Consider the following 13,480-nt stretch of genomic DNA (forward strand, 5'->3'; position numbering starts at 1 on the left):
GCAGCCATATGCGCTAATTCATTTCTTTAAATTTGATTTAGAATACAATATTTTGATTCGTTTACTTACTGTCTTATTTTTGATTATTGTTGGTTTTAAATTTCAAAATTGATATTCAATATACAACAAAAATCAGCTCTTGATTTGTTGTATATAGGAGTACAACTAGAAACAAAAAGAAATCGGAAGAAAACCAAATGGACACGCAATGAAATTATCTTATTTACAAGTTTTCAAATAGGTATGTTATGATTTTGTTATTAAATAAGAAAAATCATATGTTCAACGTGTTTGTTTGTTTGGTTTTACTTGGCACTAACATAATTCAGATTATGTAGGTCCGAACTAGATGTAGAGGAGACGCTTTTGGCTAACCTCGACAGTTACAAACTACGAAGCAGCACCACCTCACTTGCTGGTGCTAAGAGCCGCCTTTTACGACAACGCAAAGATAAACCGTGGCTGCAGTTCTGATGCCTATATCTTAAATGACTACCCCTCAGTCACAAGAGGCAAATGATTTGAAAGAACGGTTCATTTTTCAGTTCATATCATGAGATACAGTTTTTAATTGAATTATTAATAACTTCTTTAATTTGGGGCATATATGTTTCAATCTTTGAATTTGCAAAATAATTATGAGAAAATGAATGGATATAGAGCCACCAACAGTATAAACGACTGAGGGCTATTCTGGCGATAGCTATCGGTGTCACAAGGTAAAGGGTTAAGATTTTTCCCGTGGGCATTTTATTTGCTTATGATAATCAAATCGTAGAATTCAAGATGTTATGATCAGCATTGTTGACTTGATTATCTTTATAGTGCACCAAGGATATAAGTTTGGATAATTTAGAATCTAAGTATGCAAAAACTTGACAATTATCTAGTAATTTCTTAATAAGGTAAACGCCTTGGGAAGTTGTTACGATGATTAATAATGTTATTTCTTATCGTACTGTAATAACATTCTTTGTTAATTACAGTTCTAATGAATACATATTTTATTTTTCATGCTGTAGTATTGGGTTGGCGCCTCAGGAAAAAAATGTGTATATGTAAATGTCTACCAAGGTTTATTTGTATGGTAACATTTGTATGTTGCAATTAGGATATTTGTTTTGTATGTTCGTCCAGAGGGACAGATACTGATAATTCACAGATATAATGATTGTATTAATATTGGATTTCGCAGACCACTTAAATTAAACACATCGCAGCACTTTCAGTTTTATATTTGAAGTTAATAATATTAATATATTACTTTCTTAATCCTTATGACATGTTTGTTTTGTTTACCACCAAGTGTGCAAAATATGGATTTTTTAAAAATCCTTTAAGAGTAATTGAAAAATAAAATGATTGAACAAAATCTGCATAACTGGATTACAAGTGTACATGTCTATATATATTAAGTATATAAAAACTTAAAAGGTTTGTCATGGCATTCAGCACTCTCTTTAGCAGATTTTTGTATGTTCGTTATTACCTATTTCAACCCAAAGACAGAAAAAAACAACAACAAAACACAATTAGTTCTCGTAATTTATGTATGGCATGGGAAAAATATGATAAAAGAAATATCGATACAAATTTATTAATAAGTATATGTTTCATATAACCCCTTGACATCGGCCACATGATGTTATGAAAGAATATGTCTTACGCAAAATGGATAACCTGATACTGTTAATGTAGGAAAATGTAAATAAAGATTGCTTCAAAACAGATATAGTCCAGAATATATGTTCCACAATAATGAAATTGAACCTTACTAAATGTCATATCAACGTCAGCGCCGTTAATGGAATGCTGAAGGTCAAAAGAGTCTTTGTTTTTAGTTTGCTTGCTTAGCTGATTATCAGTACAAGTCCAAACCATGATAAAAAGCTCCCACACCGAAGAAGCCTGACAATAAAGGTGAATGTTGGCAGCAATTTGTATTGGGAGGAAGGGTGTGGTTATAATTGAGTTAAGTTAGATAAATTGAAAAGAAAAGAATTTTGATTTTTTTAACATGCTACATCGTAGGTGCTAAAGATAACATATGAATTTGGACTAACAAATTGGTCCGTAATAAAACCTAGTTTTTTGGAGCGTAAAAGTGTTAAATATTTAGTGATTGAACTGTGTTTTGTAGTAAAATCAATAATCCTGTGTGGCCGGAATAGTATATAAACAAGAAGATGAAGTATGGGTCAACAACTCCAACACAACAATTAACAGGTAGCTTTGTACAAGACTGTACCAGCTATTTGTGTCTGTATTTCCAAAATGCAAAGTTAATTTAATCGTGTTTGTGCCGTGTGGGGCCGTAAACAGTAACTTCGTACATACCAGTCTTTAACAGATCGTTCGTTCAGTATGCCAGTTTTTAGCTCACCTGTCACAAAGTGACAGGGTGAGCTTTTGTGATCGCTTTTCGTCCGGCGTCCGTCCGTCGTCCGTCCGTCCGTCCGTCCGTCGTCCGTCCGTAAACTTTTACTTTAAATGACATCTCCTCATAAACCACTAAGCCAATTTCATCCAAACTTCACAGGAATGTTCCTTTGGTGGTCACCTTTAAAAATTGTTCAAAGAATTTAATTCCATGCAGAACTCTGGTTGCCATGGCAACCAAAAGAAAAAACTTTAAATATCTTCTTTTAAAAAACCCAAAGAGCTAAAGCTTAGATATTTAGCATGAAACATCTTCTAGTGAGTGTCTACCAAGATTGTTCAAATAAAAGCCCTGGGGTCAAAATTGGCCCCGCCCCAGGGGGTCATTGATTTTCCCTATATGCATATAGTAAAAACTTAAAAATTCTTCTTTTAAAGAACCCAAAGAGCTAGAGCTAAGATATTTAGCATGAAACATTTTCTAATGAGTGTCTACCAAGTTTGTTCAAATAAAAGCCCTGGGGTCATATTGGCCCCGCCCAAGGGGGTCATTGATTTTCCCTATATGCATATAGTAAAAACTTAAAAAATCTTCTTTTAAAGAACCAAAAGAGCTAGAGCTTAGATATTTGGCATGAAACATCTTCTAGTGAGTGTCTACCAAGATTGTTCAAATAAAAGCCCTGGGGTCAAAATTGGCCCCGCCCCAGGGGGTCATTGATTTTCCCTATATGCATATAATAAAAACTTAAAAAATCTTTTTTTAAAGAACCCAAAGAGCTAGAGCTAAGATATTTAGCATGAAACATCTTCTAATGAGTGTCTACCAAGTTTGTTCAAATAAAAGCCCTGGGGTCAAAATTGGCGCTGCCCCAGGGGGTCATTGATTTTCCCTTTATGTATATAGTAAAAACTTAAAAAATCTTCTTTTAAAGAACTCAAAGCGCTAGAGCTAAGATATTTAGCATGAAACTTGTTCTAATGGGTGTCTACCAAGTTTGTTCAAATAAAAGCCCTGGGGTCAAAATTTGCCCCGCCCCAGGGGGTCATTGATTTTCCCTATATGTATATAGTAAAAACTTAAAAAATCTTCTTTTAAAGAATTCAAAGAGCTAGAGATAAGATATTTAGCATGAAACTTGTTCTAATGGGTGTCTACCAAGTTTGTTCTAATAAGAGCCCTGGGGTCAAAATTGGCCCCGCCCCAGGGGGTCATTGATTTTCCTTATATATGTGTATAGCAAAAACTTAAAAAGTATTCTTTGAAAAAATCTAAATAGCTAGAGTTAAGATATTAAGCATGAAACATCTTCTAGTGAGTGTCTACAAAGTTTGTTCAAATAAAAGCCCTGGGGTCAAAATTGGCCCTGCCCCGGGGGTCATTGATTTTCCTTATATGTGTATAGGAAAAACTTAAAAAACATCTTTGAAAAAAACCCAAATAGCTAGAGTTTAGATATTAAGCATGAAACATGTTCTAGTAAGTGTCTACAAAGTTTGTTCAAATAAAAGCCCTAGGGTCAAAACTGGCCCGCCCCAGGGGTGTCATTGTTTTTAACTATATGTGTATAGTAAAAACTTAAAAAATCTTCTTTAAAAAAACACAATGAGCTACAGCTTAGATGTTAAGCATGAAACATCTTCTTATGGGTGTCTACCAAGTTTGTTCAAATAAAAGCCCTTGGTTAAAATTGGCCCTGCCGGGGGTAGGAGAGGGCAGATCATTGTTTTTCATTATAAGTGTGTACATCATGAAACGTCTTCTTATAGGTGTCTTTCAAGTTTGTTCAAATAAAAGCCCTGGGGTTTAAACTGGCTCCGCTCCGGGGGCCTACATACAGGTGAGCGACCTTAGGGCCATCATGGCCCTCTTGTTTTACTTCCTTCCATTTGACCTTTGCTAACTGGTAGTTCCACAATTCCTACTTTGAATACTATATAAACACCCTTAAGATATCTTATATGTTTTTTTTTAATTTGTCTGTTGACGTCTTGTCTGCGATATGTTGACTTCATAAACCTCTGATCCTTTTCAAAATTCCCGTTTTACCCTTTGTGTTATCGTTTAGGACACAAACATTCTTTTTCCATTGGGGACTTACGCCGGTTTTCGTGGTAAAGCAAGAACGTATCACATTGAAGGTTCCATGGATACCGCCGTATAAATACACCTGCGGACGTTTCTTAATTCAAATGTTCATCATTTCCATGTTTAATTGTTGAGTTCTGTCTATGAGCAGGAATAAATTTACATTTACCACTACCACCAATGAATAGGCACAAACAAGCCAAGCCTTCAACATTTTAAATTCTTCAACTTTGAACAGGTGTTCTTTAGGGAATCACAAAACTATGACTTATCGCCTTTGCACTCTATTTAAGTGTCGATCAATTTGAAGTATACAAAAATAAATAATTGTATGCTTTAAGGGGGTAATATAATCAAATAGTTACTTTTTCCTGCTGTGTAATATTTATGATACGCACAAAGCATCCAAATAAACAAACGGTCAAATAATAAAATGAGCCGCGCCATGACAAAACCAGCATAATGGGTTTGCGACCAGCATGGATCCAGACCAGCCTGCGCATCTGCGCAATCGATCAGGATCCATGCTGTTCCGCTTTACCAACTCTATTCAAGTAGAGAAAACTGATAGCGAACAGCAATGGATCCTGATCAGAGGACTGCGGCGATGCGCAGGGTGGCTAGATCCATGCTGGTCGCCAACCCCTATGTTTGTTTTGTCATGGCACGGCTCAAATATTATAGCAGAATACCAGTACAATTTAATCTGACGAATATTGTTTCTAAGGAGTATAAAATTGACGATACGATCAATCCTTTTTATATTGCAAAACATGCAGTTAGCCTCGGCGTAATATAATATACACCGGACGCATCAGACATTATACAACATAGGTTACGCGTGTCCCTAGTGTTGGGAATCGGAAGACAAACTCATAATCGATTAATCGGAACAATCGGACAGGCTCTCCGATCAATTAATCGGAATAATCGGACTGGATGTTTTCCAGCACAACTAACTAGAAAATAGAAATCATCATAACTTTTATTTAATATAAATTAATGTTTTTATCTAATTGTCTGTTTAACGTATTACAAAATACAAATTCTTAAGTCAGGACACAGTTTACATACATGTAATGATTTTCATACTGATTCATATTCAGAAAAATCAATGTGTCACTGTTGCCAGCATTTACTTATTTAATCAAAAATAAAGTTTTTATTTAAGTGCCTATTTAACATATTACAAAATACAAATTCTTCAGACACAGTTTACCACTTTACATACATGTAAAGATTTTCATATTCATATTCAGAAAAATCAATGTGGCCATGTTCCAAGCATTTACTTATTTAATCAAAAATAAAGTTTTCATTTAAGTGCCTATTTAACATATTACAAAATACAAATTCTTCAGACACAGTTTACCACTTTACATACATGTAATGATTTTCATATTCATATTCAGAAAAATCAATGTGTCCATGTTGCCAGCATTTACTTATTTAATCAAAAATAAAGTTTTTATTTAAGTGCCTATTTAACATATTACAAAATACAAATTCTTCAGACACAGTTTACCACTTTACATACATGTAATGATTTTCATATTCATATTCAGAAAAATCAATGTGTCCATGTTGCCAGCATTTACTTATTTAATCAAAAATAAAGTTTTTATTTAAGTGCCTATTTAACATATTACAAAATACAAATTCTTCAGTCATGCCACAGTTTACCTACATGTACTGATTTTAGTAAAATCTGTGTCTATGTTGCCAGGCAATCTAAAGCATTTCTATTCAATCAAAAAAATAAAGTTTTTATCCAAGGGTCTTATTACAAAATACAAATCCTTCACTCCTGCCACAGTTTACTTACATGTAAATACTAACAAGTTACAACTACCAATACATTTTCATATTCATATTTAAAAAAATCAATTTGTCTATATTGTCAGCATTTAATCTAGATCTTTTCTTATTAACTATATTTCCTGCCAGACTAAAGACTCTTTCCGAGGGGACCGAACTTGCAGGTATAGCTAAAATGTTTTTTGCAACTTTTGCTAATCTTGGGTACAAATATTCATTACATTTCCACCATTCAAGTAATGTCAAAGTAGTGTCAGTATTTTGCCGCTGTGAGTCTAAATATCTCTGTATTTCATTTTCAATAATGTCATCATCAGTATTCTGGCTTTCACCAATAATAATTACATCCTCTAACCACTTATCTGCATCACTGCACATAATTTTCATTTTCTTTGCTGGGCTTTCAACAATACTTTTATCTGAATCATTTTCAATAATGACATTTTCTGATGGAAGACTGGGTAACTGTGGCAAAGTATTTTCACCTTCATTGATTTCTATCTTTTCAAATTTTATTTTACCAGACAGATTTACATCTTTCACCTGTTCCTTGAGAATTTCCATAGCATGATCTTTTTCTTCTTGGCAAAGGAATTGTAGCCCTTTAGTGTCAGGATTTAAAACTGCTCCTAGCAAAGCAAAATCCTCTGTCTCAGTTCGAGCATTCATTTCATCAATCATTTTTCTTTTTACATCCCTGATAATGTCATCATCACTGTCAGCAATTGAAATAAATTTCATAATTTTCATTTTTGTTGTAATAACTTTGTGCATTGTCGGTTTATTCTGTGCACAAAGAATCTGTGTTGCCTTCAAAAAAGGTTCTAATATTTGGACAAGTTTTTCGGCCAAGGTCTGTTCTTCAAAAGTAAACAAATTTGACTTAATTGTGACTCCAGCCGACTTGGAAATACTAATATCATTTGCTACGGCAGTTATATAGGGCATCTGTTCGATTAACCGCTCTAACATAGATAGGGTACTGTTCCACCTTGTGACACAGTCCATTATTAGCTTGTGTCCAATATCATTTTGATTTCTGCAGTGAGACGGATCTTTTTGTTTAATCATAAGAAGGTCATTTCACTGATGATGACTGGTGAAAAAATGTAACCAGTCTTCTGCCTTTCTTCAGCAGTGAAGAAAACTTCAGGAATGTTTAAAGATTTTTTCACAACCAGATTAATTCTATGGCCATAGCATCCAAATCTATTCCAATCAAGTAACTTAACAGCTTTCTGTTCATTGGCTGCGTTATCAGTGGTTATAGATGTCACTTTAGTGATTCACCAAGCACTTGTGGTCTCAAGCAAGTTTTTAGAAATATTTTCACCTGTATGCTGACCCTCAATTTGTTTAGTTTGCAAAACCATACTTTTTAATTCCCAGTCTTCTGAAATAAGATGAGCAGTCACTGTATCAAAGCTTTCCGTGTTCATGCTAGTCCAGCCATCATGAGTTAAACTTACACCTTGAGCATTTTTAAGATCAGTCAATACTCGGTTGTGCATTTCTTCATTTTTCTTTTCAAGAGCCCTCATTACAGCCTTTTTTCCTGGAACAGTGTATCTGAAAAAATCATAATGTGTCATTTAGTTTAAAGTAGTACTAGTTTAAAGCCTTTGAAAAATTGTACAAACTCAAAGTATTCAATTAAATAACTACTGTTAAAAGAAACTGAACAGACAGCAGACTAGCAGGAAATATTATGTAAGGCACTCTGATATTAATTAATAATTGGAAAAGCTATATAAAGATATAAACAAAAGATATAATATTTTTAACATTTTTTTTGTTTGTTTTTTGTTTGTTATTCTTATTTGTGCAGGTAATGATCCCAAGATATTCCTTACATGTAAACTTTATTTCAGTAAAATAAGACCATGGGTATAAGGCATACAAGACAGATGAACAGGCAAGAGTAATGTCAAATGAAAATTGCACACACAAAATTAATAAAATAACGAAAATATTTCTACATGTCTTATATTGACAATATTGATTATCTAATAATAATGGATGACAATGATAAATATTTACCCAGGATTTAATTCCTGTACAAATTCTTTGAAGAAATGATTTTCAGTTAAACTCAGGGGTAAAGCTTTCCCAACCAGAAGTTTCAACAATGAATCATCCGTCTTGTCCCGTTTTTCTGTTGACAACTTAGGTATTTGCCTTTGAAATGAAATTGTTGGTTGCTTCTGCATCCCAAGATTTTTCTTCATTCCAATAGACTGCCTGTGAGTGGCATCTAAGTGAGCTTGTAGATTTGTGGTGTTCCCTGAAAAAAAAATATATAAAAGATGCTCAAGTATAAATTAATTTAATATGCATGATCAGGAATAAAATTGTAAGTTACCATTTCACATAAAAAATTTAATTATTTTATTTCATTTTTAATAACAGAATCGCCGTACCATAAACGGTGTCATGGTAAATATAAGCTTAGAAGCCTTTTAATTGATTATTCAACTTTATAAATGGACAGAGTAACGAAGATTGTAACAGTAAAATACAGTATCAGAATCCAATTTTAATTTAAACGGGTGGGGTACCTTTATTTGCATATCCTTTACCACAAAGCTTGCACACAACTTTAGCCATGTCCAAGTTATCACGGGTAGCGGGTCCTTCAATATTTAGCTTGTGGAAACCAAAATGATTCCAGACATTTGATGATGTTTTCCCTGGATAGGGAAATACAGCCTGAGAATTATTGTTCAAATCGGTCTGGGTTTTTTCCTCCGCCATGCCGTTTTCGTGAAGATTGAAGAGTATTCAAATTAAATAGCGCAAAGCTAAAAAACTACGAAAATAACTACCACAAAGGAACAAAAATTAACACTAAGCGACAATCGATTCTGTTCGACCATAATCGATGTCGGCGACATTATCAACATACCGATCTATAATCGGATAGCGGCGACAATCGGACCATCACTACGTGTCCCTGAACATTTTATTTCGATCAATTTTGTATGATGTTAACCTATTTATAGTAAAAAACACTTGTACACATCAACAAGCTATTGCGATGTAAAAAAGAAAGAAAAAAAAACGAAAAAAAATAACACGAAAAACATTACTTATTGATTGATGTGTGAAAGCCATTTGCAAATGAATCAAACAGATATTAAGATTACTAAATAAATATTCAGTGACTTTTTTTTATTTTTAAATTGAAATTCTAAAGTAAGGACCTAAAATTATTTTTTAATTTAAAATAAACTTAACAAAATTCGTCTGTAGAAAGTGATTATAAACTTGATTGGTTTATTTACACAAAAAAAATTGTTTTATAGACTAACCGTTCATTGACAACTATAGTTACGCAACCAAGAGGGGAATCGGTTTTCGTCTTTTTAAGTTCGCTATGAAATTTTAAAAAGATTATAATAATAATTATTTTCAAAGAAAATCTTGAGTTTACAGTGTTTTTCTACTTTTCATGTTATGTATATACTAGGATAATTATATTTCTCCAAAGATAGAAGAAAAAAACATTATTCAGCTAGTTCAGACTGCACGGACTTTCAGCCTGGATTGGTTCGTTCTAGTCTCGTAGTTGTATTTCTGTCCCAGTATTTTTTTCCATTTCTCATATTAATTAACAAAGCACTTTTGGTTAGATTAGTAATCTAAGGATAGCTGGTCATGTGGTTAGTTCAAGTCCCGTCAGGGGCATGTTGTGGTTGGCTTTGTGCAAGTAACTTTATACTCATTGCTTAGTACCTATGTTTAATGCCTCCACCCCCTCCCTCTTGTGGCTAAGGGGTTGCCTTTAATCGTTAAGGCATCATAATTGCAGCCACCGTTTATCCCTGCGTTAGTACAAAGGCGTATAAATGGGTTCAAATTAATTGAGTCTTTGAATCTCTTATTAGGTGAGGTGGTTTTGACCTTTAAGTTTGTAAGCCAGAATCAACTTCCCTGTTTCGGCGGCATATGACCTAAATTATGTTCGACGTAAAACCCAAACAAACCAAACAAATTTATTACCCACCTTCATGGTAATAACACGTACATCTTCATGACAACATTTCATTGTACTATTTCTCAAAATAGAATGTCTAAACTGCAGACGTCTGTTTGAAACACCCACTCATTAAACGGCATGGTGCGTTACATTGTAAAGTGATATATGATACGTTATAAAGGAGTGGTGCACTGCTTATTTGAAATGGCTAGACATTTGTACAATTTGTATCAAATACTATTATAGAGACCGAGAATGAAAGCAGCACGCCTTGCCTTTAGATAAAATCATTCAATTGTTCATTAATAGAAAAATATCGTACGAAAATGTATAAATCTATATCTGATGGTATATTTTGTAAAAAAATATAATTAAATTGTTTTCATATTAACCTAATGGCCGTATCTTAAAAGATTGGTATCTTCAAATGTCTATGTTAACATAAATGTTTTATGATGAACTGTTTTAGAACAAAATATTACGTTTCTTTTTTTATAGCAGATTTGTCGATAATTTCACCCATGATTAATTCGCGTTCAGTAGAATATACTGACAAATTTTTTTTCTATGAATCCTGTAATTATGCTTATCACAATATTAAAGTTTACTGCGCTAAGACATCAAACATATAGCTGATTACATTTTAAAACGTAAAAATATTGTTTAAAAATAATACTGTAAAGTATTGATAATATCAATTTACAGCAGGCTGTCAAGTAGTTATTATAATTGAGCCGCGTCACGACAAAACCACCATAGAGGGTTTGCGACCAGCATGGATCCAGACAAGCCTGCGCATCCGCGCAGTCTGATCAGGATCCATGCTGTTCGCGTACAAACCCTATAACAAGTAAAGAAACTGTTACCGAACAGCATGGATCCTGATCAGACTGCGCAGATGCGCAGGCTGGTTTGGATCCATGCTGGTCGCAAACCCATTATGTTGGTTTTGTCATGGCGAGTCTCATATAAATGATATATTTTACTTAACACATCTGGAAATATTGTATTGGTTTCATATCAGTTATATATCAATTATTATACAACATCTGTCGCAATTGTCCATTATAAATGTCACAAAAGTGAGCACGCGTCAATGATAATGTGATAAATTCATTGACGCGTGCTCACTGGCTTTTTATGTTAGAACCATTGTTGGCATAAATGCACCATTGTATAAGTTGATAACTATCATAATTTTAGGATAATATGATACTTAACAATTGCTGATACAATCTGTATAACAGGACTAATAAATCTATCAAAACATCTTCTTTTGAAAGTATTGTTGAACCTTTACAGTATACGTAAGTGACTTATCTATTTATATGTTAACGAGGTTTGGATGCACTAAAATGCCTGTCTAATGTTTTCCCTATTTAATGTTGCTTGCATCTCCAATGGCTGCTTCTAGAGGAATTACCCAGAATCCCAATGGGCCTTTTGCCGCCAGAGGTTACAGCCAATAAAGGTTATTAAACATATACTTACGTACTCAATCTTTTTCGTAACAAGGTCCGTGAGTACCACACTATGCACCCGGTCATATTATTATTGTGTTACAGTATATGTTGCAAATGTTTTGGTCAAATATAACCTTTTATTTAGGTATATAATGCTTATTAATATGTATTTGTTTATTTCTTAATTGTTTTTTTTTGCTACATTTTTTAGAACTTTACAGACTTCATACATGTAACGGAAATACAGAAATAATTTTACAATTTCAAAACATGTATTGTAACCAAGTTGATTCCAATTTGTTGATAATCTACAGTTAGTGTAAACAAGTCAAGTAATTGAACTAAAAGGACAAACAATTTTGTAAAGTGCTAAAAGGACAATTATATTGCCGACACAAGAATGGCGTTACATATGTATCATTTTCGAACGCCTCCTTCCATACTGCGATTTAAACTCTGTGAAATATGGCAGGTTATGACGCATATCACTTTATTGTATAGAACAGAAGTGATTCCTGACGTGTACTATTGTTTTGATACATTGTCAGACATTTACTTAATTTACCATCAATTGACGCGACAATATGTGTTTTAAGCGAGAGACTGTAAAAGGTTGAACCGATCCTTTAACATTGAGATCTACTTATGGTTAGAAAATTGTTTGTCCACAGCTTCCCCGCAAGATCAAGTTTAATTTACAATTAGGAGTGCTATACCATTTTAGCATTGTAACGTTTCATCTCTGTCATAATTGCACGTCCATCAGGTAATCAAAAACTATTATTTCACTCTGAATGATATTAAGTTTATAGTACGTGTATATAAAAAAATATATTATACCGTACATGAATATGCTCTTCCTCTATCTGTGTGTCAGTGTGTCTTTAAATCACGGACTATTATTGCGGTGTATTTTAGTGGTATATTACCACGAGGAAGATTTTACAAAACGCGCATAAGCCAAGCTATCTGCCAAAGGTTTCAGTAAAATTTACTTGAAGCAGTCACTGATAATGCCACGAGAGCCATACTGTTTGATAATACCTTTAATGGCACTGCTTATACGGTGTTAAACATGGTTGTCTGTCCTTTTTTCAAAGCTATGCCATCGGCGACATAGCAAAAATAATTATTATTCCTACTACAGCTGTCTATCACAGTATTTCTTCAGTTTTAAACCAACAACATCATGAAGCCATATGTCATCGTCTGTGTTTTATCATCGTACGGAAATAATGATGCTACTGTATTTGGCAATAGTCTGCATGTGGACAAAACTGACATACTGTCTTTTATTTCAATCCTCACATTATGTCAGCATTGGTTATCAAAATAATTTAAAGCATCATTTTATATTTAGCAATCTTCATTTAGACGGAGAAACAAAATGGATTCGTTGTTACACTTTGAAAATAACTCCCTGCCATTGACGTGTTCTAAAGGTTATTCCTTTGTCTTTTTGCTGTAAAAGGACATTTGGCTGATCATTGACAACTGCGATATTTTAGCAGATTATGATGACCCGTAAGCAATGATTATACTCTTTACATTTAGTCATACAAATATCAGGTAAAATTCACTGCAGGTTTTATGACAACAATGTGACCTCGTTTAATGGTATGTTAATTTGGGAAACTTGGTCAAGGTATGCATCTAATCGTAATGTAAACGGTACTCCGATCTATTGTATTATTTACCTCATTTAGTCACGTATATACTTTGTGCATGTCTTGAGTGAAATAAAGATATTGA

General features: G+C 33.6%; 1 protein-coding gene across 1 annotated transcript; it reads right to left on the minus strand.

Annotated features, from left to right (window-relative positions):
• Nucleotides 1-7,357: 7,357 nt before the first annotated feature.
• Nucleotides 7,358-9,226, minus strand: LOC132714852 (E3 SUMO-protein ligase ZBED1-like). Its single transcript, XM_060697769.1, has 3 exons — nt 8,845-9,226; nt 8,327-8,570; nt 7,358-7,855 (listed from the first exon to the last, which is right to left on the minus strand). Exons 1-3 carry the CDS (start codon nt 9,038-9,040, stop codon nt 7,573-7,575), a joined length of 723 nt encoding a protein of 240 aa, XP_060553752.1. The 5' UTR covers nt 9,041-9,226; the 3' UTR covers nt 7,358-7,572.
• Nucleotides 9,227-13,480: the final 4,254 nt, after the last annotated feature.

This window comes from Ruditapes philippinarum, unplaced genomic scaffold (assembly GCF_026571515.1).
Source record: "Ruditapes philippinarum isolate M1 unplaced genomic scaffold, ASM2657151v2 ctg5344_1_1_1_1, whole genome shotgun sequence".
In the NCBI taxonomy this organism is placed as follows: domain Eukaryota; kingdom Metazoa; phylum Mollusca; class Bivalvia; order Venerida; family Veneridae; genus Ruditapes; species Ruditapes philippinarum.

Excerpts from the sequence above, each read along its gene's own strand:
- LOC132714852 (XM_060697769.1), bottom strand. The coding sequence starts at position 9,040 with ATGGCGGAGGAAAAAACCCAGACCGATTTGAACAATAATTCTCAGGCT. Across the intron at positions 8,571-8,844 it reads TAAAGGATATGCAAATAAAG|GGAACACCACAAATCTACAA; the intron begins GTACCCCACCCG and ends TTTTTTTTTCAG. Across the intron at positions 7,856-8,326 it reads GTACAGGAATTAAATCCTGG|ATACACTGTTCCAGGAAAAA; the intron begins GTAAATATTTAT and ends TGATTTTTTCAG.